This window comes from Heptranchias perlo, chromosome 11, assembly GCF_035084215.1.
Source record: "Heptranchias perlo isolate sHepPer1 chromosome 11, sHepPer1.hap1, whole genome shotgun sequence".
Taxonomy (NCBI): Eukaryota; Metazoa; Chordata; class Chondrichthyes; order Hexanchiformes; family Hexanchidae; genus Heptranchias; species Heptranchias perlo.
Window position 1 is genome coordinate 43,772,387 of NC_090335.1, and position 26,864 is coordinate 43,799,250.

General features: G+C 42.1%; 1 protein-coding gene across 2 annotated transcripts in view; it reads right to left on the reverse strand.

The window, feature by feature from the left end:
* Positions 1–26,864, reverse strand: part of caska (calcium/calmodulin-dependent serine protein kinase a) — a 399,989-nt gene that overhangs the window by 105,222 nt on the left and 267,903 nt on the right. For both annotated transcript variants that reach the window (XM_067992893.1, XM_067992892.1), the window contains exon 11: positions 7,477–7,598. In XM_067992893.1, coding sequence (XP_067848994.1) covers positions 7,477–7,598 — 122 coding nt within the window. The remainder of the gene's footprint in view (positions 1–7,476; positions 7,599–26,864) is intronic.

Sequence of the window (26,864 nt, forward strand, 5' to 3'; positions counted from 1 at the left end):
ACTCCAGTTGTGGCCGAACCAGTGTTTTATAAAGGTTCATCATGACTTCCTTGCTTTTGTACTGTATATCTCTATTTATAAAGCCAAGGATCCCGTATGCTTTCTTAACCACTTTCTCAACCCACCCTGCCACCTTCAATGATTTGAGCACATATACACCCACATCTCTCTGTTCCTGTTCCCCTTTTAGAATTGTGCCCTCTAGGTTATATTGCTTTTCCTCGTTCTTCCTACCGAAATGTATCACTTCGCATTTTTCTGCATTAAATTTCATCTGCTACGTGTCCACCCATTTCACCAGCCTGTCTATATCCTCTTGAAGTCTTTCACTATCCTCCGAATACAATGGTATGCATGCAGACATAGGGGTGATAAGAAGTGTCCTTTCTGGTCACATTCCTTTAACCCTAGATTCTCTCATTGCAAAGGAAAAGGGACTGCATAACCAGCACCAAAGGAATGTTACTGAAGGAGGTACACCAATCTTCAAAATGTTATGTCTGCATGAGGAGGTAGCTTTGCTGCTCATAGGAAGACAAACATGAGAGAATATAGGAGGTAGGGCAGCAGGAGATGAGATGTCAAGATCAGGTTTGTAAAGGCAGTGCAAAGGGGAGCACAGGTCATGTCAGCCTCATTTGGATTGTCAAAGTATAGCAGTGACCATGCACTCAGCTGCTATTTCTTCAAGGAGTCACACGTAAGTGTTTACAAAGCTAAACAAGGTTTTGAAATCCCAGGGGATGACTTGGAGGAAAAGGTAAGCATATCAAGGAATATGGAGCAAAGGTGGGTAAATGGAGTTGAGACGCAGGTCAGCCATGATCTAATTGAATGGCAGAGCAGGCTTGAAGGGCTGAATGGCCGCCTCCTGTTCCTAATGTTCTTATGAGGAATTGAAGTGGAAGAGAGGGAGCGTCCCATTCCTTCAAGGAAGGCTAGGAGAAACAAATGGGACCCAGATTTCAGAGGTGCAGTCTTCAAAAAAACAATGATTTGGGAGCATACATTTCACGTGCAGACAGAGGAGCTTCTAAGGACACTGGTTTGCTTCCGGAGTGGCAGCTACCACTGCTTCAACGATGCTTTGAGGGTCAGCCTGAACATGACACTTTCAGAGGGCTTCCAAGACTTGAGTGTGACTATTCGGCCTTTAATGACACCGACCAGCAGCACGTCTGAGCTTGAGGCCCTGAACCAGTGGGCTGCAAGGAGTGGAAAGAGATGATGCTGTCTCATGATAGGGACAATGGGGGTAATTTTAACCCCCAAGAATGGGCAGGTTGGCGGTGGTGGGTAGTAAAAATTGTTGATTTTTGGAGCAGGACCGCATCCCGTCTCCAACATGCCCACTTCCGGGTTTAACCCAGGCGCGTTAAGATGCACGTGCGCAACTGAAAGCCGGAAATCTCATCCCCACCTGATACATGTCAGGTGAACACAGGCGGGAAGGGCTGGATACATGAGGTGAGTGCCTTTATTGCACTGCTTGTGGGCCAGGAGGAGCAGGAGTGCTTCATCCAGGCCCAACAAGCCACCCACCTCTCAACCTCGCATCTCTTGGAGCACCTTGCAGAATCTGTAGATTAGGATTTAAAGCAAGTTTGATAGCTGGCACAAAGGGTAAGGGGTTTGAAACTAATTACAAGGATTCTGAAATTGGTTCAAAGCTGCACAGGAATCAGGCGGGAGCTGGAATTTTGGGGCTTTAAGCGAGTAAGGACAAAAGCAATGGCAAATGCTATTTCCAACAATAAAACGTCCACGATGTAGTGGAGGAAGCAAGATAGGGTCCAAAAGAATTTCCAAAAAATATCTGGAGGGATTTGATTAGTTCCCCTTCTCCTTTCTTTTATTGGTAGATTTTGCTGACTGACTGCTAATCTTGATTCATCGTTCACATATGTTCTTATTAGATCCTCATTGGAAGTTTAGGTACCAGCTCTACTCATGATTAATTGACATGCTGCCAATCTGTTTAGTTATGATTTGTTACTATTTTACAAAAATGAAATTTGAGCAAATTAGGTGGAAATGTGAATCCAAGTTTGCATATAGCTGATGTCTGTGACAGCTGATTTAGTCCATGGGAGGGGAAAAGGAAGAGAAACTCTTCCATGACCTCTTGGGGAAGGGGTCATTTTCTTCATTTTATTTACATAATTTAATTGAGAAAGAAGCAAATCAATTAGGAAAGGGAGGAAAAGTAGCCCAGAGAAGGGGGACTCTTCCAAGACCTTGGGGGATCTCTACGGCTGAATGATGCCTGAAGTGTGAAAGAAAAAACACACACTAGACATGAGAGTTTTTCTAGATGAATAGGTAGGTATAAGAAGCATTGAATAAGGCATGCACAATTAAAATATTAAATTGACTGACAGGTAGCTTTAAAAAAAATTTGGTTCATAGTTTGAAGTCACTTTATCTTCTCCCTGCACCATTTCCCAGCCAAGAAGTAGATAACCTGCGCCCAGGCCTCTGCCAATATCGCTCTTGTTTTGGCGACTTCAAGGGTGTGACATAGGCATGTGATAACCCATCTATTGATTTCCCCTCCCTATAGAGAAGTGTCTGAGATCAGGGTCGGGAACCCATCACATGCAGAATAATGGCAGAAAACCCTAAAGTGCACTGCATGGCACAAAATACTTAGCAGTAGTGCATTTTTCTTTCTAAAAACTTCTTATATATGACCACCATTAACTTCATACCCCTGTCCAAAACACATCTAGATTCAACAAGCCTAGTATATAATTATGGTCTTATTTTAACTTGAAGAACTACTGCATGAAAATAAAATAGAAGTTTTATTTATTTGCATAATGTTGAGACATGGATTAGGGGAAGAAACAGTGTGAAGACTGATAGGGTGGAACAGCCACCCAACTAAAGACAAGTCAAGACATGTCCTTGCTAGCAACTGACTTCCTATTGTACAAATTGGGTATTACTCAAAGCCCAGGAAAAATATACATAAGATAATTAGCTTTGAATCGGTGAACGACAAACGGAGACAGCCAGTCTAGGAAACAAAGATCAGTCAAATATGGGGAAATCACACGTCACTACACAGGGATCTGTGCAAGATCAAACTTTCATGGGAGCAAACTCACACCAAATTGTGGTGAACAAAGACACAAAATCTTTGTAAGGAATTGGCTGTTTCAAAGCCAGTTGTCTTTAAGTGGCGTTTAAATGGCAGACAGATATGAATCAATCTACGTGTACTAAATAAGTTTCGGTAGGCATGTCCAGGGTATGAGGAAAAGGCAGCCTAAAGGGACCATGCTTTGGCTGCCAGTGGCGTACAATACTGAAGCTGCTGTCTCTACTGTACTGTATCCAGAGGCAGGCTAGAATTGAAGAATACATATCTACGTTTGATTGTACCCTGTTTGTTGAACTGCTCTCAATAAAGGATAAACTTTCTTTTAATTGGAAGAAGCCTATCGTATTCTGCTTACTACAAGTATTCGTTAATATAGAAGACTACTATCACATTCGTTAACACAAACATTGTCAATTACAGATTACTTCCGACATTCTGTTTTCACCTAATATGCTTGAGAAGCAATACAAATACACCTTAATTAAAACATGTATTAATATTGTCGTAATCCCTGGACAAGCCTGCGTGATTAAGTAATTTTGTTTCCTCTTTAAGTAATCGAACAATTTTGAATAAGGTTGGGCTCGCTTGAAACAAATTATAGTATGCGCCCTCTGCTAGTTCCAATGAACAGCACACTCAAAGGTTCACAGCTTAACCTCTTAAGTATGGGTACTTTTGTATCACAAACATTTACTAAGCTAAATCCTGTGTAAATTTCTAACATTAAGAAAACAGAACAGATAAACAGAACATCTCTATCATTTGCAATGAGTAAACACACCATAAAACTATATATCCTGCATTTATTTTTTGGTTTCTCAATAATTTTCTCCGCCCTTCTCTCCTGAATGAATTGACTCCTTGCTAGCTATGGTTCCATAGGTACTGGTTGCCTGCTGGTACATCACCGATGTGACCATTATTCATTAGTGAGACTTCACTGAAATGTCAGTAGGTTATCTTGTCTGCAGATGTGGTGGTAGTGAAGCATCATAAACAAGCTTGATTCTGTCTTTTTTAATGTTCACGAACATGCTCTTCTAGCAGAGGTCGCTAGATAGCAATCTGGAGGGGCAACCATGGCTGATTTTCCCTCCCTAACCCAGAGACATTGAAGCTATTGCAGTACTCCTACCACCACCCACCTCTCCCTCTAAGATCAGCTAATTTGCACAGATCAAATCTGGGACCTTCCTGATCTATGTAGCTAAACCATCAGAGGAACCGTAATCATATATGTTTAAAGTACTTTCTTCACTCCCTCTTTTAAAGTTTAATTTTTCTACCTCCTTGGGTTCTCCTCCCCTATATTTAAGCACTATTCCCTGACCAAGAACTTGACCCAGGAATCTGGTGTGAAGTTCATGATCCAGTTGCTAAGGAGATGTATCAGAACATTGCAGGTTGACATCTACTCTGTTTTTCTCCTCCATCTTCAGTAGAAAGACATTATGAGCAACTTGGATGAGAATGGCAACTCGAGATGCAAGATTATTTGAGAGGTTGGGAGGGTAACAATCCATGTGCAACCACATCTGGTATTATTGCACTAGCAAGCTGCACCACTTGGCTTTCAATAGTGAAAGGATCAAATGATGACTGGCATAAGATTAAACTCACTTTACACAAAGAAATGCACCTATAATTTACTTACAATTGACAAATACCTTCAATCATTTTTTTTTCCCGTAGTTCAGAAAAGCAACAGTAGCTTTTCATATTAGAAAATGTGTTACATTGTGATCCAGGATGAAGCGGATGAGTTGTAGTATGGCGTCCGGAGATTGGCTGTTGTTGGTGTTGAGTATTGATGCTGGAACTCAAGTTCTGCATTAAAGCTGGATATCAGATTGACATCGCTCACTTTTTTGACAAGCAAACACTCCTACTTTTGCTTACATGCTCATATATAAGCCTATGCAGTTCAATGGGGGACCATTTATTTTTCTTTCAGAATATTCAAAGTTACAGTCTGCATCTGGCCTGCACAGCTGCAGTTAAATGCGTGCAGTATCATCAACATGTTCAGCGCAACCTAAAACTTAAACTTAATACTTTAAAGAATCTTATTTTGAGAGATAAAGGTCATTTTAATTGTCAACAGCAACGGTCATCTGCACAAACAAGACAAAGTCTGCAATGTACTTATCCATTGTTTTGTTTTAAAAACTCACTTATATTCTTTCTCCCACAAGGTCTTTTATGAAATCCTTTAGAAGGAAAGCTATGGGGAATTCTACTCTGGTTGAAGTTCCGCTACCTCACCAAGTTCGGGACTTCTACCAACTGTCACTAAGTAGCAGACAGAATGTAAACTTGTAGCATGAGGAAACTAAAAGCAATGTTTTTTTCTCTCGGTCATGTGAGGCAGAAGGCTTTGTTATCAAAAGGGACTTCATATACAGCTTTATCAACAATTAAAAAACTTATCCAAGCTGTACCAGTGCCACACAGCCTTAGGACTCAAACATACTCAAACCCCAACCATTTGATTGGAACAGAGGGTTGCCATAACTTGATCGGGAATTTTACTTTGATAAAATCTTTCACTATCATGTACCCTAATTTTAAATATGTCCCTAATTGTATCAATTTTTAAATAAAATTCTTACATTCGCTAAATAGCTACCTGATTTATCTTCTAAAACAAAAGTGACACTCATAGGAACAGGAGTAGGCCATTCAGCCCCTCGTGCCTGCTCCGCCATTTGATAAGATCATGGCTGATCTGTGATCTAACTCCATATACCTGCCTTTGGCCCATATCCCTTAATACCTTTGGTTGCCAAAAAGCTATCTATCTCAGATTTAAATTTAGCAATTGAGCTAGTATCAATTGCCGTTTGCGGAAGAGAGTTCCAAACTTCTACCACCCTTTGTGTGTAGAAATGTTTTCCAATCTCACTCCTGAAAGGTCTGACTCTAATTTTTAGACTGTGCCCCCTACTCCTAGAATCCCCAACCGGCGGAAATAGTTTCTCTCTATCCACCCTATCTGTTCCCCTTAATTTCTTATAAACTTCGATCAGATCACCCCTTAACCTTCTAAACTCTAGAGAATACAACCCCAATTTGTGTCATCTCTCCTCGCAACTTAACCCTTGAAGTCCGGGTATCATTCTCGTAAACCTATGCTGCATTCCCTCCAAGGCCAATATGTCCTTCCGAAGGTGCGGTGCCCAGAACTGCTCACAGTACTCCAGGTGCGGTCTAACCAGGGTTTTGTATAGCTGCAGCATAACTTCTGCCCCCTTGTACTCTAGTCCTCTAGATATAAAGGCCAGCATTCCATTAGCCTTCTTGATTATTTTCTGCACCTGTTCAGATGATAATGAAAGTGCAACTGATGTACAACGCTACTGTGCAGTAGAAAAGATTTGTAGCAAAACCATAGCATTAAACAACATTCGTTAACGTCAGTGTTACCCGATTGGAGGGTCCATTTTATTGTCGAGGTATTGTTTCAGTGCTTGACATTGAAAAAATATTTGCAGCTACTTAAAATCTGCAGTATTAGGTGTTAAAGGGGTAAACAATAAAGTACATTAAACAATTTTATTTTTTAAAAGGAACAACACGAGGAGTCATGTACCAATGTAAATAAGGCCAAACAAGATCAGTCTAGATATAGCACTATGTCACTCAATTGATGATTCTGAGAACTGGCAAAATTTGATAGTTGCTTTTGATAAAATTTGAAGAGTTTAACAACAAGATTTCTGTCCCAGAAGGAGCAGGAAAGAACAAAACAGTAATAAATCAAGTATAATTTGGAGATAAAGACTGGATTGGCCTTTTTATTTACTGTCAAGTCACAAAAGAGCAGCTTTGATGTCATCAGCACTGAAAGGCAGATTATTATATAGTTTATATTATAGTGGGTGGGTCTGCATGGTAGTGAAATAATGATTTCCAGCACAACAGCAATCTAGACACAGACCTGGAAAATGCTGCACAAAAAAAATCCAAGAACTATTTACTGGAATCTGGTAGTCCAAGGATTTCCTCCAAACTGTCCAGTACCTGTGAAACAGCTGCTGCACTTCTCAGAAATTAAAAAAATCACACCCCTCAAGCATCAGAGAAACTAAGTACGACACCTCACTTTTAAAGCGACACTATCCCTTTTTAAATGATTTTCCATGTCAATTATTTTACATTGTGATTTCAAATCAGCCTGTGGTTCCTCATGTACCTGGGTTGTTCCACAAGCAGTACCACCACTAACCTATGAATAGATTTCTCCCCCCCAAAACAAAAGGATCAAGTTAAAATAAATATCAAATATAAAGAAAGGCTTTAAAAGAGACCCAGAAAAAAGAACATTGAAATCATATTTGAAGAAAAGGCTAAAAATGACTCACATCAAGTAGTGTATGGAGATGCTGATCCTGGAAAACGCTGTGCAAAAAATCCAAGTCCTTTTCACTGCAATCTGTTAGTGCGTGGATTTCCTCCAAACTGTCTAGTACCTGTGAAACAGCCCCTGCAGATACAAACAGATCATACTCTTGAGGCATTTGAAGAGAAGAAGGCTGATGACGTTTTTTGTTGTTGTGCATTGACCAGGTCAGAGACGATGAAAATGACATAGAAATGATCAGACTGGTGATAGTATGGCCTAAGAACCAAGAAAAAAGTGATATGATAAAGTGGTTACCATCATTGATAAGTTTTTAATCACTTTCCAGGCATGGTACTGTATAGCTCATTAAAACAAATTGAAAATGAACCATCATCAATGTAAAGCTACATTTTGAAGGATGTAATTGGTGAAACACTACATATCTACACAGATAAAGATATATTATTTAAAAGTGATTTCCAGTTTGTTGTGTTCTTTAAAAAAGGAACAGTTATTTAATGTCTTCTGTTCCTCATTCACAAGAAAATTCTACATTTACTGAGGTTATCCTTAAACTAATCAGTAAGCCACAATTTCAATTTCCTTGATCCTCTACATAGCTCAATTGTCTACTTGTTCTCTGAAATCACTTAGAGTAAATGTAGCATTTTCAGCTCTAGTAGCTATATTATAGTGAAATAAATAGAAAACTTTATAATTGGAGCCAGCAGTTGTGAAGCAGAACAAAGAATAACAGGAAATTAAAACAACTATATCAAGTAGGAAGCTGAGTAAAGAATAAAATAAAAAATAATTGAGAAACAGGCAGAAAAACTGAAAATTAGCAAAGAGGAAAGTAAAATGGGGAAATCAAAATAAATAAATTTTATTAAAACCTCTAACTTTGCCCAAGATCTTCTACCCTTATCCCTCCCCATTTGAAGGCAAAGATATATATTGAGGTATGACTCCAAAAGGTGTGTCACCCAAGTGGCCATCCTTCAAGTGAGCCAAGCAGGGCACCTAATATGCTAATCTAATTGGCCACAGTTTCGCCCAATCTTACAGTGTGAACTCAGCCTGATTTTTCATCTCCAAAGACAAAATGCTGACGCCTACTCTAACACTGCCTTGGGTTCCAGCGGAGTTCTGTTAACTCAGTACAGCCCAGGGATCAAACCTGGGATCTTCCTTGTTCGTATGACACAAAGTTATATAACACTGTGCATTTATCCATAGAACTACCAGTTGACCTTAAATTGCCCTTAAAAAACCAAGCATATTAAAATTCAAAATACGATCAATGACGGACAGAAAAAGACCCTCTGGTCCATCCAGCCTCTCCCACATAATTGTGATGCCTTGTGCACCTTGGGAGAGCCGAAAAACCAGATAAAAACCCAGGCCAATTTGGGGAAAAAAAGTGAAATTCTTCTCTGACCCTCTTAGACGATTGCAACCTCATGAAGTTCTGCTACTGTGGCTTACAAATGGAGACTGTGACTGACAACCCTCAGCTCACTGTTAATACTGAAGCTTATGTTGAGATGTCCAAAAATTAAAAATAGTAAATGGAAACGGCACCATAAAAAATGTAATCACTTCAAGTGCCCTGCCATTTAATTTGTTGAACTCACTGACAAACAAAATAATTTTTTTTAAAAATCAAACTTTAGTCTCCTTAAGGTAGATATGCAGTAGATATGATTGGCTTATTTTTTTTTGGTGAATTTTTGTGCTGAACAACGATGGATGTCAGCATGGTGAATATTTTTTCACTTTGGGTACCCAATGTCAGCATTAAGCATTCCCAGGTCAGTTATAGCACGGCCGCATGCACAGTAAAGCTCTCAATTCTGCTCCAACAATGTGCTTTAATCTAAACTGCTGGATGTTTTACTTTGCATACTAGTATGTTTTTCTTTTAAAAAGAAATCTTACCAATATAAATTGGTTTAACTATCACAAGCATCATCACTTCAAAATTTTCAGTTGATAAAAAAGAAAATTTGATTTCCTGAAGGATAAATGTACTCTGAAGAGTTTTCCCTTATATACTTTTAAACTTTATTAAATTCTCTCTTCTAAAACCATTGCCAGGAATTTCCTCGGGGCTTCTCCTGCTCCACTGATGCAACTTCAGTACGTACGTAATCAGGGTTTCCACCAAACTTCCGCTGAAGTTATGGCAGTGGAGTGGGAGAAGCTCTGAGGAAATTGCTGGCACACATATTTCCCATCATTTACTGCAAAATAATCTTTGGACTCTTCAAAACCTTGCTGATGATAGACACCAAATGACATTGGCAGTGTACTCTCCCCTCTGCCTGCTCCTGTAGCTGTCCGACTGCTACTCTTCCATTTAGGCTATCTTATACTCAGCCCCATCATCTCAGCTTTGGGTTTATACAGGGTCTTTCGAGGGTTGGATTCATTTTATAACCTTATGAGGATACCAATCTTTAACCATGCAGCATGTGCTCTGCCTATTGCTATCATCTCATTTAACATGTTCGGTACTGTACTCAGGTCACACTTTCCAATGAGTTCAGTGCTGGTCACTCCATCTCTCTATCTAATATCAAATATTATGCTTAGAAAAAGTATGATCCAAAAGCATTCAAGACTCCACTTCTGTGGGTTCAGCTCTCAGCAATACAGAAGAGTTGACTGGACACTAGCCACATACACACACTTTCTCACATTGCATGATACGTATCTGTTCCTCCACAGTGGTTTTCATAAACTGTCAAAAAGAAAGATAAAAAAGACTTGCATTTATATAGTGCCTTTCATGACCTCAGGATATCCCAAAATGCTTTACATCCAATGAAGTACTTTTGAAGTGTAGTCACTGTTGTAATGTAGGAAGCGCAGCAGCCAATTTGCGCACAGCAAGGTCTCACAAACAGCAATGTGATACTGACCAGATAATCTGTTTTTAGGTGTTGGTTGAGGGATATATATTGGCCAGGACACCGGGAGAACTCCCCTGCTGCTCATGGGATCTTTACAGCCACCAGGGCAGATGGTTTAACGTCTCATCCGAAAGGCGGCATCTCCGATAGTGCAGCACTCCCTCAGTACTGCATTGGAGTGTCAGTCTAGATTTTGTGCTCAAGTCCCTAGAGTGGGACTTGAACCCAAAACCTTCTGACTCAGGCGAGAGTGCTACCCACTGGGCCACGGCATCTAGCAAAGGAATGCACGTCTTCATCCGTTTTCTGCAGGCCCTTAATCAGGCATACAACTTCACAAGTTTATAAGTTTTCCCATCACTTCCATTTCCTCAGCATCAATGTCCACTTTCTTCAGTCTTCAATTACTCTTCTGGGTTCTGCTTCATAATTCAGACATAATCTTGGTCTTTGGGAAGCTGGTGTTGAGCCTCTATTTTTCCTCGCTCAGCTCCTTCATTATCGTAACAATCAAGGAACTAGCAAGACCAGCATTTTCATATTCCAGTATCCATTAGTTCTGTGTGGCTATTGCCAAGAGTTAGTAGTCCAACATGACTTCAGGTAAACCACAATCAAAGGGACTACTTTAAAGATAACTAAGGCAAATCATCTTGGGAGAGCAAAAGCTATTCAGATGACTAACTGTTTGGCCTTTTATAGGTTATATTTAAAACTAGCAAACAAAATGTTAAAATGTCTATTTCATTTCTGTAACAATTTCATCTTCATAACTTTTTTTTAAAAAAGAAATGCACACTTATTGTATTAACTCACTCAGGGTTTTAGGATGTTTTACCTGTCGATAATGGCCTTAAGCCAGCCAGTTAAGCCCTGGTCTCAGTCCTTCAGCAGTCAGACCCAAGACACTCTACTCCAACCAAGCCCTGGAGTCAAACTCCAACTTCCATTCAGCCAGACCTTAAACCTCTGCGAGCCAGCCAACAGGTCCAGACTCAGACTTCTGGCCTGCTTCAACAGCCCCAAACTTGTCTGCGATCCAGCCAAGCTCTAGCTCTCCTTTGTTTTATCACCAGCCTTGGACCCTCCACATCCATCTTTAGGCCCCAAATCTTCCACGACCTTCACTTGACTCTGGACTCATTTCACACCACCTTCAATGTTTGGACTCTCTTCAACCGTCACCAGTTTCTTTTCCTCTGTCACCGTATTTTCTTTAATATCACTGGTCCGGGATTCTTTTGATCACCATCAGGCCTCGAACCTTGTATAATGCACTACATCACAAATTTACACAGACGTGCGTATGTAACCTATGGCCATTTCTGTGTCCACTGTGTGAGCATTTCAGCTGTTGCTCTAGAGCCAAGTTTTCCCTCACTTTTCTTGCAAACTGCCTCCCTTCCTAATTTGGCCCCTCCCTTACTGTCCTTCTCTCGGGACCGCACATCGACATGGAGAGAAGCCTAGGGCCATCCAAGCCAGACAGGTTGAAAGGTAGGAGTTAGACTAAAGACAGTCCACCCATCTTCTTGGTAGGGAGTTGTGAGATAGGCTAATGACCTGTCCACGTAAAAAGATCTATCATTGTGGAAACAACCCAGAAACAAGGCCATCTGTTGGATGTAAGGCACTACTACCGCTACTGCACCTCCTCTGCTGACTTCTTCTCCTGCTGCCATCCCAGGACTGAGTCCTTCTTGAATAGGCCCACAGTTTCCATTTGTTCTGCTTGTGGCTTCCTTTGCTGCACCCAATGTGGCTCTGGTACTAGGCTTTCCTAAAGCACTAATCCACACTGACTCATTAGCCTCAATGCAAAACATGTGCATCTTCCCCTCCGAAAACAAACCCTGCTAATCTCCTCCCTGTTCCTCTTTCTTCTGTCCTGCCCACTTTACCAAACAGGTCTACTAGTCTACTACCCATTCACTACACAATGCACTTCAAAACGAAAACTCCCTTACAAATAAGGTTATCACTATCCACAATCTCATCCTAAGTGTCAATCGATATCTTGGGTCTTAGCGAAACTTGACCCACAGATGGTGACTCATTCCACGTTGTCAAGGTCGCCCGCCCAGTTATTCATTTCACCATGTCATTCACCTTAACAATCGTGACGGTGATGTCACTCTCATTGACAGATTACTCCTCTGGCACCTTATTCTTTACCACCCCTCCCATTTCTCCTTCAAAATCCTTCTCGTCTACTGCCCTCCAAGTCTATTGGTAATTTCCTACCCATAATAGTCTACCTCCTCTCCTCATTCTTGTTTCTACATCAAGCAACTTATCATTGGAGAATTTAATCTTCACACTAATACACCTTTTTCCACTCCTCTGATTCCTCTTCCCCTCACTCAAGCTTCTTCTCCATATATACTTCCCCATCAATGACCACTCCCTTGACCTTGCCTACTTGAGAGGTCTTGCCACTCTGAGGTCTCTATCATAGATAAAGTAATCACTGATTACTCCTTTCTTTCTCTTAATATCCACATCGTCCTCCTTGCTACAAATCCTTCTAGAACCACCTTCCGCCCTTTGAAAAAAAATATACGCCTGGTTCTCTTTCCAACACCCTCTCAAATCTCCACAATTCTGGTTTGCCACCTGCCTTGACACATCCACAGCACTTGATCTGTCACTAGCTCCCCTGCCTCTTCCTTTGATGTCCCTGTTCCCTCTAAATCCCTCACTACCTCCCATCCTCACCATTCTTGTCTCCATACCCTTAAAATGGAGGGCCACAGATTGGTGAGCGTCTGGCCTGGTTGTTCACCACCAGATCTGGCTTCATCACCGAAAGCGATATTGTGCTTCCCATTCCTTCATCCAAATTCTCCTACTACTCCAGCCTTACTGTAGAGGGCAAGGACTACCCGAAGCTTCATCTCTCAACGACAAACCACATCCCCCATTTCTCCTTTATGCTCTGCTCCCATTTCGATCTTAAATCCAAATGTAAGATTTCTTTGTCTTAAGGTCATCTGCCTTAATCCCGCCCTCCTAACAAACTCTTGTTATTCTACAGCTTCTTCCCCATATCCCCTCAAGCTTGACACAGTTGATCACTCGTTCTCCACCCTCTTCTATTTGGCCTACCTTTGTGGTACTGCAGTAGCTTTCCAATTCTACCAGTCAGCACAGCTCCTGTAATGGCTTTTTGTCCCACCCCCACATGGTCACATTGGGTATGCCCCAAAGCTCTATTCTTTTGTTTGTCTGCATGCTGCCTGTTGGCAACATTTTTTTTTATTCGTTCATGGGATGTGGGCATTGCTGGTGAGGCCAGCATTTATTGCCCATCCCTAACTACCCTCGAGAAGGTGGTGGTGAGCCACCTTCTTGAAACGCTGCAGTCCGTGTGGTGAAGGTTCTCCCACAGTGCTGTTAGGTAGGGAGTTCCAGGATTTTGACCCAGCGACGATGAAGGAACGGCGATATTTTTCCAAGTCTGGATGGTGTGTGAACTGGAGGGGAACGTGCAGGTGGTGTTGTTCCCATGTGGCCTGTTGCTCGTGTCCTTCTAGGTGGTAGAAGTTGCGGGTTTGGGAGGTGCTGTCGAAGAAGCCTTGACTAGTTGCTGCAGTGCATCCTGTGGATGATACACACTGCAGCCACCGTGCGCCGGTGGTGAAGGGAGTGAATGTTTAGGGTGGTGGATGGGGTGCCAATCAAGCAGGCTGCTTTGTTCTGGATGGTGTCGAGCTTCTTGAGTGTTGTTGGAGCTGCACGCATCCAGGCAAGTGGAGAGTATTCCATCACACTCCTGACTTGTGCCTTGTAAATGGTGGAAAGGCTTAGGGGAGACAGGAGGTGAGTCACTCGCCGCAGAATACCCAGCCTCTGAGCTGCTCTTGTAGCCACAGTATTTATGTGGCTGGTCCAGTTAAATTTCTGGTCAATGGTGACCCCCAGGATGTTGATGGTGGGGGATTCGGTGATGGTAATGCCGTTGAATGTCAAGGGGAGGTGGTTAGACTCTCTCTTGTTGGAGATGGTCATTGCCTGGCACTTGTCTGGCACGAATGTTACTTGCCACTTATCAGCCCAAGCTGGATGTTGTCCAGGTCTTGCTGCATGCGGGCACGGACTGTTTCATTATCTGAGGGTTTGCGAATGGAACAGAACATTGTGCAATCATCAGCAAACATCCTCATTTCCGACCTTATGATGGAGGGAAGGTCATTGATGAAGCAGCTGAAGATGGTTGGGCCTAGGACACTGTCCTGGGGCTGAGATGATTGGCCTCCAACAACCACTACCGTCTTCCTTTGGGCGAGGTATGATTCCAGCCACTGGAGAGTTTTCCCCCTGATTCCCATTGACTTCAATTTTACTAGGGCTCCTTGGTGCCACACTCGGTCAAATGCTGCCTTGATGTCAAGGGCAGTCACTGTCATCTCACCTCTGGAATTCAGCTCTTTTGTCCATGTTTGGACCAAGGCTGTAATGAGGTCTGGAGCCGAGTGGTCCTGGCGGAACCCAAACTGAGCATCGGTGAGCAGGTTATTGGTGAGTAAGTGCCGCTTGATAGCACTGTCAACGACACCTTCCATCACTTTGCTGATGATTGAGTGTAGACTGATGGGGCGGTAATTGGCTGGATTGGATTTGTCCTGCTTTTTGTGGACAGGACATACCTGGGCAATTTTCCACATTGTCGGGTGGAAGCCAGTGTTGTAGCTGTACTGGAACAGTTTGGCTAGAGGCACAGCTAGTTCTGGAACAGAATTCTTCAGCACTACAGCCGGGATGTTGTTGGGGCCCATAGCCGTTGCTGTATCCAGAATACTCAGCCGTTTCTTGATATCTCATGGAGTGAATCAAATTGGCTGAAGACTGGCTTCTGTGATGGTGGGGATATCGGGAGGAGGCCGAGATGGATCAACCACTCTGCACTTCTGGCTGAAGATGGTTGCAAACGCTTCAGCCTTGTCTTTTGCACTCACGTGCTGGACTCCGCCATCATTGAGGATGGGGATTGATTACAGAGTCTCCTCCTCCCGTTAGTTGTTTAATTGTCCACCACCATTCACAACTGGATGTGGCAGGACTGCAGAGCTTTGATCTGATCCGTTGGTTGTGGATTCGCTTAGCTCTGTCTATAGCATGTTGCTTCCGCTGTTTAGCATGCATGTAGTCCTGACTTGCAGCTTCACCAGGTTGGCACCTCTTTTAGGTACGCCTGGTGCTGCTCCTAGCATGCTCTTCTACACTCCTCCTTGAACCAAGGTTGATCCCCTGGCTTGATGGCAATGGTAGAGTGAGGAATATGCCGGGCCATCATTCTTAGGCATGAGGTCAGTATTCATATGTATGTTGATAACAGCCAGTTTTACTTTTCTGTCACCATTCCTGATTCCTTGAGCACCACTGTGTAGTAACAACTGTTTATAACATGTCCCAGATGAGCAAGAATTTCCTTCAACTTAAATCAACAAGGCCATTTGGCTCCTGCATCGAACTCCACATCTTAGCACTCTACTCCCTCGTTCTCTTAGACAGCTCTTTCAGACTGAGTTTGACAGTGCACAACCACAGTGTCCTGTTTGACTGAATAGAGTTTCAAACTCCACTTGATTGTCATCAGCAAGGCTGCCCATTTCTACTTCTGCAACATTAACAGACTCCACCTTTACCTCACCACCAATGCCGCTGAAATACTTATCATGCTTTTGGCACCGATTACTGCAGACTCGATTACTGTATTGCTCTTTTTGTCAGTCTCCCAATTTCTGCTCTTTATAGACTGCAACTTGTACAAAATTCCATCACCCACATGCTATCCTACATTAAGTCCTGTTCCCCTGTTACCCCTGTGTTTATCAACTTTCACTGGCTTTCTATGCATCAATTTCAAAATTCTAGCCCTCATCCACAGATCCCTCCATGGCCTTGCTCCTTTCTATCTCTGCAACTTCAATGAGCCTTGTGTCAATTTACGCATGCTCCATTCTTCCCATTCTGGCCTTTTTGGCGTTCTTCCTTATCTCCATTCCACGTTTAGCTACAGAGCATTCAGCCCTTTCAGTCCCATTCTCGGGAACACCCACAGTTAGTCCCTCTGCCTTGTTACATGTCTCCCCTCCTTCAAAAGCATCCTCAAAATGTACCTCTTTTAATTATGTCTTTAGTCACCTCATTATTGTTGGTCCTCATTTCCTAGTCTGCAGCTATTTCCACCTCTGTGAAGCACTTTGAGCTGTTCTTACTATGTTAAATATAAGGACAAGCTGTTGTTGTTGTATAAATGTACCAACCCAATCCCCACCATTTTTAAAATATTACCCCACCATAGATTTTTATCTCGTCAGTTATCAGTTCAAATTATATTCTGAATTCTTGTCCACATCAGAAGAAAGTTCAAAGAAATGAATGGTTTTTTGATGAAAATGATTCCTGGTGAGGACAAATGCTTAATATCGCTTGAAAAAATTTCTTGCACCATGCAAGTAACTAATGAAATTAGTTAACAGCAGGGGAGAAAATTTATTATTCATGCTTTAACACTTACTTCTCGATACATGTGGATTCATTAAAATCTCTTTCATGCCTACGAAGAAAATCCTCTGATTAGGTTGAATTTGGCACTTGTATGAACCATTTATCACATATGACACAAAGGAATTAATGGAAAACAGATCGTTCACAACAACAGATGATTTGCACTATTTATGAATGCACAAAATTTAAAAGGCTATTCTATTATCAAGCCTCGTCTTCCACAGATCATGTACAAGATACCCAATCATGGGCTTACATTTATATCAATTATATCTATCCCAGTATTTTAATGATTTGGAACATGCCACTCCCCAAATCCAAATGAAAGCAAGTCCAGCTCTGCAAATCTGTCCTCATAATTTCTGGAATTATCCAAATCAATCATCTAAATGCAGCAATGTTCTTTTGTAGGGTGCCCAAAATTGCACAACATTCCAAATGTAACCTCCCTCGTGATTTATAAAAGATTACGATAACTGGTTTTGTATTACAGTCAAATCGTGAGATGTGTTTGATTAACTTTGTTAATAACAACTATACATTCATTGACAGTGTCAATCAATGATGAAGATCAGACAGCTCCTTTCCCAGTAGGTATTCTTTAACTGCATATGTTTGCAGTTTCCTGTTCAGTTATTTTAATATTAATATTGTAAGAATGGTTAAACAGAGTTGTTAGTCCCTCATGCTGCTATTCCTAATGTTTTATGGAAAATAAATAAAATTCAATTTAGAGAGTTATCTGCCATTTCTTAGTCCAACTGCTTAATTGGTCCACATCTTTCTTGAGTGTTGTTTAACATAACATTAAGATACCAAGTTTAACAATTTTTGATCCATCCGATACGAGGCACCTGGAGTAAAGGCAGGGGGGCGGTGAAGATCCTCTGTTTAGACCAGGACAGGTCTCCTCTAACCTCTGCTATACCCAAAGTAACCTGAATTTATGTGAGTACTTTGGCTGCAGCTCCAGACCCAAGCCCATTATTTGCATCTCCCTTTTCTCCCACTCATGGTCCCGCCTCTCCCATCCTCTCCCCTTCCTGTCGCCCATCATGCCACCTTCTTATCCCTTTCGGGTACTTTGCCTCCCCCAATCCAACACTACTTCTCTACCTTCCTACTCTCCTGCCGCTGCCCAAGGCTTAAATCCCCCTTGGATAAGCTCACTCATCATTCTCTGAAGGGCTCATCGAGGCACCTGTTGTTGCCTCCTAATGGCAGCAACCTCAACTGTCCCATCCTCCCCTCTCGCTGATCCTCCCGCAAAGCTCAGGGCTAATCTTGCTAACTTCCTTCCCGCCCCATTCATCCCACCCACCACTGCCTTCTTGAGCTTTGCTAGCACACTAAAAATCACCACCTCTCTCTGCGTTTCTCTCCGGAATGTCCGTTCACTCGCGAACAAGGCCCTTGCCATCCACGACCATATTGTTCAATGATTGCATTGACATCCTAGCTCATGGATGACAACACCTTGCCCCTTACTGAAGTCTCCTCGCTTGGCTATACTTTCAATCACTAGCCCCGCCCAAACTGCCATGGTGGTGGTGTGCCTTCATCACCAAATCACACCTTGGTCTCTCCCCCCTATTCCTCTGGTACTTTCTCATCCTTTGAGCGCCTCACTTTGTTCCACTGCTCTCACCTCCCCATTAAAATCCTCGTTGTCCACCGTCCCCTCCTTTTCTCTCTCTTCACTGAGCGATTCTAGATCTGCAATAATTTCAATGTTCCTCTCAGCTCCCCTTGCCCTCTTTCCTCTGAAGTAACTGTCCTTCTGTGCTTCTTAGACCTCTCTCTCCATATGAACTCTTACCCAGTCTCATGGCTATCCCCTTGACCCTGCCATCTCCTGTAGCTTCTCTACTTCGGAGATATTTATTACAGAACGGCCAATCTCTGGCCACTTTTGTATCCCTCATCACCCATAGGGTATGGTAGCGTAGTGGTTATGTTACTGGGCTAGTAATCCAGAGTCACGAGTTCAAATCCCGCCACGGCGGCTGGCGAATTTAAATTCAATTAATTAAATAAAAATCTGGAATTAAAATACTAGTATCAGTAATGATAGCCATGAAACTACCGGATTGTCGTAAAAACCCATCTGGTTCACTAATGTCCTTTAGGGAAGGAAACCTGCCGTCCTTACCCGGTCTGGCCTATATGTGACTCCAGACCCACAGCAATGTGGTTGATTCTTAATTGCCCTCTTAGGGATGGGCAATAAATGCAGGCCTTGCCAGCGACGCCCACATCCCGTGAACGAATTAAAAAAAAACATCCCCCTACCATCTTCCAACCCAACTTTCTTCTGTGTCCATTCCTAGAAAAAAAACTCTTCCCCAAATCACTGAGAACTGCACTTTCTAAATCCCAAGTGCCTAGCCTTCGACCCTGCATTCGCTACAATACTCTTGCAACTTAACCATGTCCCTCATGTCCAAATTTGATGCCCTTGTCCCCAGCAAAACCTTTACTCTCTCTCATCCTGGCTGATCCCCCTAGTATGGCCCCCATCTTCGCTCCCTCAAATCCAAAGAGTGCAAACTTGAGCATATCTCGTGCACAACTGGTTTAGCCATCCATCACCAGATCTGACTGGATCACATCAAGCACTATCAGGCCCTGCTCTCCTCTGCCAAAATCACAACGACTCCAGGATCATCCTGAAATACAATGTTAACTCCATTTTTCTCAACTACCAATCATTTCTCTAAACCCCTTTCCCCTGCCCCTCCCACCATCACTTCCAACAAGTGCAAGGATCTCATGGACTTGTTTATCACTGAGATTGAGACCATCGTTCAGCTGCATTTCCCCCCATTTCCTTGCCCACCAAGTCACACCTCCTCCGGTCCTAGACCTGAACCGGGATTGATTTCCAGTTTCTCTCCTATTTCCCCTTATGCCTTCTCTGAGCTCATCTTGTCCTCAAAACCTACCTCCTGCTCCCTTGACCCCATTCCCACTACACTGCTGACTACCCAAATTTGCATGCTAGCTGATGTTGTAAATGGTTCCCTCTCCTCAGGTACTGTCTCACTCATTTTCAAAACCGCCATCAACCCCACCTCAAAAAATCCACCATCGACCCTTCTGCCCTTGCAAACTACCACCCCCCATTTTCAACCACCTATTTTTGGAATGTGTTGTCGCCTCCAAAATCTGTACTCATCTTTCCTGCAATACCATGTTTGATTCTCTCCAATCAGGTTTACATTCCTGCCGCAGCAACGAAACGGCCCAAATCAAAGTCACTACTGACACCCTCTGTGACAGGGACAATAGTGCATTATCCCTCCTCATCGCTCTCTCTGTTGCCTTTGATACGGTCAACCATACCATCCACCTCCATTGTCCAGCTTGGTGGGATTGCCCTCGCTCGGTTCCACTCTTAACGTACCTATCCATTCCTAGCCAGAGCATCTTCAGGAATGGCTTATGTTCCTCCCCTGCATCATTACTTCTGGAGTGCCCCAAGATTTGCCCTTGGTCCCCTCCTCGTCCTCATCTACATGATGCTCCTTAGCGACATCATCCGCAGACATGTGGCCAGCTTCCACATGTACGCTGACGACACGCAGCTCTACCTCTCCACCACCTTTCTGGACCTGTCAACTGCCTTTGAGTTGTCAGACTGCTTGACCGATATCCAGTCTTCAATTTCCTCCAATTAAATATTGGAAAGACTGAAGCAAGTGTCTTCGGCCCTTGCCACGAACTCCATACCATCGTCACTGATTCCATCCTACACCCCAGACATTCTTTCATGCTCAACCAGACTGTTCACAATCTTGGTGTCCTCTTTGACCCCGAGCTGAGCTTCTGATCCCATATACTCTCCATCAGAAAGACCACCTATTCCACCTTTGTAACATCGCCCACCTCCGACCCTGTCTCAGCCCATCTTCCGCTGAAGCCCTTATCCATTCCTCTGTCACCTCCAGACTCAACTATTGTAATGCTCTCCTAGTCGGCTTCCCATTCGCAACCCTCCCTAAATTGCAGCTCATTCAAAAATTTGCTCTCTGTGTCCTATCCCGCACCAAGTCCTACTCACCCATCACCCCTGTCCTTGCTGATCTACATTGGCTCCCCGTCGCCAACACCTCAAATTTAAAATTCTCATTCTTGTGTTTAAATCTCTTCATGGCCTCTTCATTGCTTATTTCTGTAACTTCCTCTAGCTCTACAACACTACCCCCCCCCGCCCCTGTTCCTCTAACTCTGGCTTCTTCTGCGTCCCCCTATCTTCACACCACCATTAGCGACCATGCCTTCAGCCTTCTAGGCCCCATCTCTGGAATTCTCTCCTTAAATCCCCCTGCCTCTCCATCACCCTCTCTTCCTTTAAGGCCCTCCTTAGAATCCACCTCATTGACCAACCTTTTGTTCACTCCACCTGATATCTGCTCCCTTGTCTCAGAGTTCATTTTTGTTTGATTACATCGCTGTGAAGCATCCTGGGACGGTTTTGAACATTAAATGTGCTATATAAATGCAAGTTGTTGCTGTTTATCTTCCTTCTACTTGATGCTTAACTACCTAGCCTGAAATCAGCAATTTTTAATAATACAAAGTACTTTCTTCCGAGTGATGATCCAGAGCAGATCTTTGCACAAATCTACCAATCACAGCCCCCCAGACAGTGTTTAATGGCTGGTTTGGGGTGCACGAGCAGGTTTTTGGCAGCTTTGCAAGAATCAGCATCATAGCTCTGACCAGCTATCAGTGCAGGATGTGCAGGCGACAGAAAATTTGTAACCAGATTGTATCAGCAGATCTGAAAAAACCTGCATCCTGTTCTTTCCTAAAATGGTTCATCTACAAGCAGTCTTTGGCCAGATCTGAACTGAAATCTAAAATTCATAAAGGTTTGCTCCCTTGGAGGGAAAAAAAAACATTTCAACAACCCATTAGAGTTGCCATTGGTAAATATCCAGGGCTTAGCCAACTTAGTTTAATAAATATTCTGATTATTGAAATGATCAAATATTTAGATACATCATACAAATGGGGAAACTGCGGTGCAGTCCACACACTGCAATTATGTTTCTGAGAACTGGGTTCTAATAGTGTCCTTACTATAAGCCTCCTATTTCTTTGAAAAAATGAGCCTGGTAATAGGACTCCAGTTCATAATATGCATGGATTCAATGCTCAAAACCGCTGGTCATTCAATAAAAATCTTGAATCTTACTTAAACAAGGTACAGGCAATAGAAACAGCGTTCTTTTGAGATTGATGTTACCACGTAGAGTGCCGTAAAATGAATTTTACTTTACGTCTGACCTGGGAATTCTTGATGCTGACAGACAGCCAAAAGTGGAAACATTTTCCATTTTAGAGCATTAAAAACCTTCTTCACTAGCATAAAAAAAAATCATAGGAATCGTGCAACTCTTAAAATGTGTGCATTCAGGACCTCGTAATGTGTTCAGTGGCTTGTCGTGCTTATGTCAAGTTGAAGTCCTTAACTCTGTCCAAATTATAATTGCTAGTGATTACACATCAGTTGGCTAAGTAATAAATTTAAGACTGAATTTTGTTAGCAGCACAATAACCTCGCTTCAAAGCAAATCAGATCAACCAATCAAGTGCATAATCTTGGGTCAAACATTTATTCTATTTAGATTCCTGTCATTTATGTTATTATAAGTCAATTATGAACAACAATGGCCCTACAACTATCCTGATTATAATGAACAGTGCAAAGGAAGGTTCTGAAGCACATCAGTGTAAATGTTAGGAATTAACTGCATGAAGACAGTATGAAACTCAACTGTTGTCTCCTCAGTACCATGCCTGTGAAAGGAGAGACACAGTGAAATTTACACACACAAAGGCACACAGTTTATGCAGAATGAGATGCCTTAAATAGAGAAACAAGTAGATACCTACTTTCTGCAGCTAGCAGTCCTAGTAAGTGGGCAGCATTTGGATAAATAACAAACATTAAGAACTTTTCAAAAGTTGTCGCACTAGAAGGCTGAAGTGAGTGAATTGTCTTATCCATATGAAACTGAAAAGAAAGTGAATTTATGCTTTGGCTGAATCATTTCAGGGTTGAAGCCATCATTGGTCAAACAGTGAATACTTTAGTACAGTGTTGTCCAATACATTAGCCACTAGTCATATGTGGCTAATTGGGAATCCAGATGTGGATAATTGCTTTTCTGATTAGTAAATAAAAAATGAATAATAGACACCGTTGTTGGGAATGTAATCGCAATACTCATATTGGCATGGTGTATGCACCTGCATTTTAAGCCTTTTGTATGTTTGTTTGAGGGTTCTAAAAGAGGTGGCTGCAGAGATAGTGGATGCATTGGTTATGATCTTCCAAAATTCTCCAGATTCTGGAACGGTCCCAGTGGACTGGAAAGTGGCAAATGTTACCCCGCTATTCAAGAAAGGAGGGAGAGAGAAAACAGCTAACTACAGGCCAGTTAGCCTGACATCGGTCATCGGGAAAATGCTGGAATCCATTATTAAGGAAGTGGTAACAGGGCACTTGGAAAATCATAATATGATTAGGCATTATGAAAGGGAAATTGTGTTTCACAAATTTATTCGAGTTTTTTGAGGCTGTAACTAGCAGGGTAGATAAAAGGGAACCCGTGGATATAGTCTATTTGGATTTTCAAAAGGCATTCAATATAATGACATAAAAGGTTGTTACACAAGGTAAGGGCTCATTGGGTTGGGGGTAATATATTAGCATGGATAGAGGATTAGTTAAAGGAGAGAAAACAGAGAGTAGGGATAAACGCGTCATTCTCAGGTTGGCAGGCTGTAACTAGTGGCGTGCCGCAAGGATTGGTGCCTGGGCTTCAGCTATTTACAATCTATATTAATGACTTAGATGAAGGGACCAAGTGTGATGTATCCAAGTTTGCTGACGATACAAAGGTAGGTTGGAAAGTAAGCTGTGAGGAGAACACAGAGTCTGCAAAGGGATATAGGCAGGTTTAGTGAGTGGGCAAGAAGGTGGTAGATGGAGTATAATGTGGGCAAATGTGAGGTTATTCACTTTGGTAAGAAGAATAAAAAACAGAATATTTTTTAAATGGTGGGAAACTATTAAATGTTGGTGTTCAGAGAGACTTGAGTGTCCTCGTATAAGAAACGCAATAAGTTAGTGTGCAGGTACAGCAGGCAATTAGGAAAGCAAATGGCATGTTGGCCTTTATTGCAAGGGGGTTGGAGTACAAGAGTAAGGAAATCTTATTACAGTTGTACAGGGCTTTAGTGAGACCTCACCTGGAGTACTGCGTAAAGTTTTGGTCTCCTTATCTAAGGAAGGATATATTTGCTTTAGAGGCGGTGCAACAAAGGTTTACTAGATTAATTCCTGGGATGAGGGGTTGTCCTATGAAGAAAGGTTGAGTAGAATGGGCCTATACTCTCTGGAATTTACAAGAATGAGAGGTGGCCTCATTAAAACATATAAGATTATGAGGGGGCTTGACAGGGTAGATGCTGAGAGATTGTTTCCCCTGACTAGAGAGTTTAGATCTAGAGGGCATAGTCGCAGGATAAGGGGTCGGCCATTCAAGACTGAGGTGAGGAGGAATTTTTTCACGCAGAGGGTTGTGAATCTTTGGAATTCTTTACCCCAGAGGGCTGTGGCTGCTGAGTCATTGAATATATTCAAGGTTGAGATGGATAGATTTTTGGACTCTCGGGGAATCAAGAGATATGGGGATCGGGCGGGAAATTTGAGTTGAGATCAAAGATCAACCATGATCTGATTGAATGGCGGAGCAGGCTCGAGGGGCCGTATGACCTACTCCTGCTCCCATTTCTTATGTTGAATGGTAAGATGAAAAGCAAAGAGTATGAGTTTAAAAAAAAATTATAAGTGCTTTACTTCCTTGGTTAGTGAATGATGGTAGATGATTCATAAGTAAATATACCTGTGTTGTGTGAATGCATGCTAGGCATTTTCTACTAAAATTAGTGCATGTGGCTAAAATGGTATCCCATCGCCACACCTGTGGCTAGTGAGCAATTTCGATTGGACAACACTGCTTTAGATCAATTTTGTCTGGATATAACTTTAGTTGTCTTGTTAGCCAACTAAACAGATGCAAGAATAGAAGCCAGTGTATGTGTTTAAAATTAACTCCATCCCCTTCCCATTAAAACAAATAAAACAAAAACAAAAGGCAGCCAACTAATTCTCTATTGAAATGCAAGTTTTTGCTTCCAGGCTTAAACCCTGAGTTTGACAGGTGTTTTAATTAATTGCATGGTTCACATAGCAACAATTATTTGTGAACATCCGTACCAGTGTTCAAATGGTACCAGTGTGGTGAAAACTGTACTATGCAACAATGAATGTCTATTTTTATATCAAGACTGATATCAGGCAATAACCTCACTTACATGGATCAAATCAGATGTGGTACATTGAATGAAATAAAGGATGAAATATGAAATTAGCACAGTTTTACCTTCAGGACCAAAGTAAGTCATGTAAACATGCGCATTTTTTACCATAATGAGAGTGTAACTAATAGTTACAAATCCAAAGTAGGACATTATAATCATTGCAACTGGGAAGACCTATCAACACCAGCTGTTCAGCAAAGGACTTTGTTATTGAATGGGTCAGATATTTTAAAAAATATACAAGTATACTTTTAGGGACGGTCAAGCAAAATGGTACCATTTGCACTTCTGGAAATTACGAATGATTCATTGCCAACTTATGCAGCATTTTGTCACACTACTGTAATTTATTTAAATATCCTCTACAGGCCGATGTTGTTTCAGTGACATGTAGTGTGCAATTAATCAAAATACAGTTTTCAGTAAACACGCAGTTAATAAGTTGCACTCTTAATTCTGGTTACACAAACTTTGTGGACTGGTTTCAAATCAAAAGCCAATAAACGTTACATTTACTCAGGAAGTAAAACAGTGATAACCATCTAATTTCACATCATCCGAAGCAGGGCCCTGTAACCACATAGCCAAAGCTAAATAGGTGCCTGTGTGAAATTAATACTTATGTTGTATATATTAATTCAGGAGTGGGCACCGTTTGAAAATTTGCACTTTTTTTTTGCAAAGACTATTTTCGTCTTTATTAACATCATCATTAAATTAGAATTTAATGATGATGTTAATAATAAAACTAGTAATATTAACATAGATGAACATATTGTTTTAGACAGAATTAAGAACCTGAAAATAGACAGAGCAGCCGGGCTGGATGATATCAACCTGAGAGTCTTCAGGGAGATGGGACATGTGCTGTGCGAGCCCCTTGGCAGTACTTTTAATAGCTCACTGCACTCTGGGACGGTTCCTGTAGGCTGGAAGGAAGCTAATGTAGTCCCCATCTTTAAAAAAGGAGACAAGATGGACTTGGATAACAGTAGACCCTTAAGTTTGACATCAGTATTAGTTAAGATGCTTGAGGGAATCATTGGGGATGCAATATATGATTACTTAGATAGAGAGGGACATATTAGGGTACACCCAACATAGTCTCAAAAAAGGTCATATCTTACAAATTTGATTGTATTTTTGGAAGAAATCACCAAGAAGGTGGATGAGGGAAGCCCAGTAGACATTGTCTACTTAGACTTCCAAAAAGCTTTTGACAAGGTACCACACAAGAGGCTTCTCCACAAGATCAAAGCCTCTGGTATTAGTGGTAATATATTGAGCTGGATTGAGAACTGTCTGGAAGGCTGTAGGCAGAAAGTAGTTATAGATGGATTTGGACCCGTTTGGAGGCCGGTCACCAGTGGTGTCCTGCAGGGATCGGTGTGGGGCCGTTGCTCTTTACTATTTTTATTAATGATATAGATGTAGATGTTGGGGACACGATCTGCAAGTTTGCAGATGATACCAAGATTTGTGTGAGTGTCAGGACTGTAGTCAATGCACGACTGCTTCAGGTGGATCTTGATGTGTTGGGGGATTGGGCTCATGACTGGGAATTGATGTTTAACTT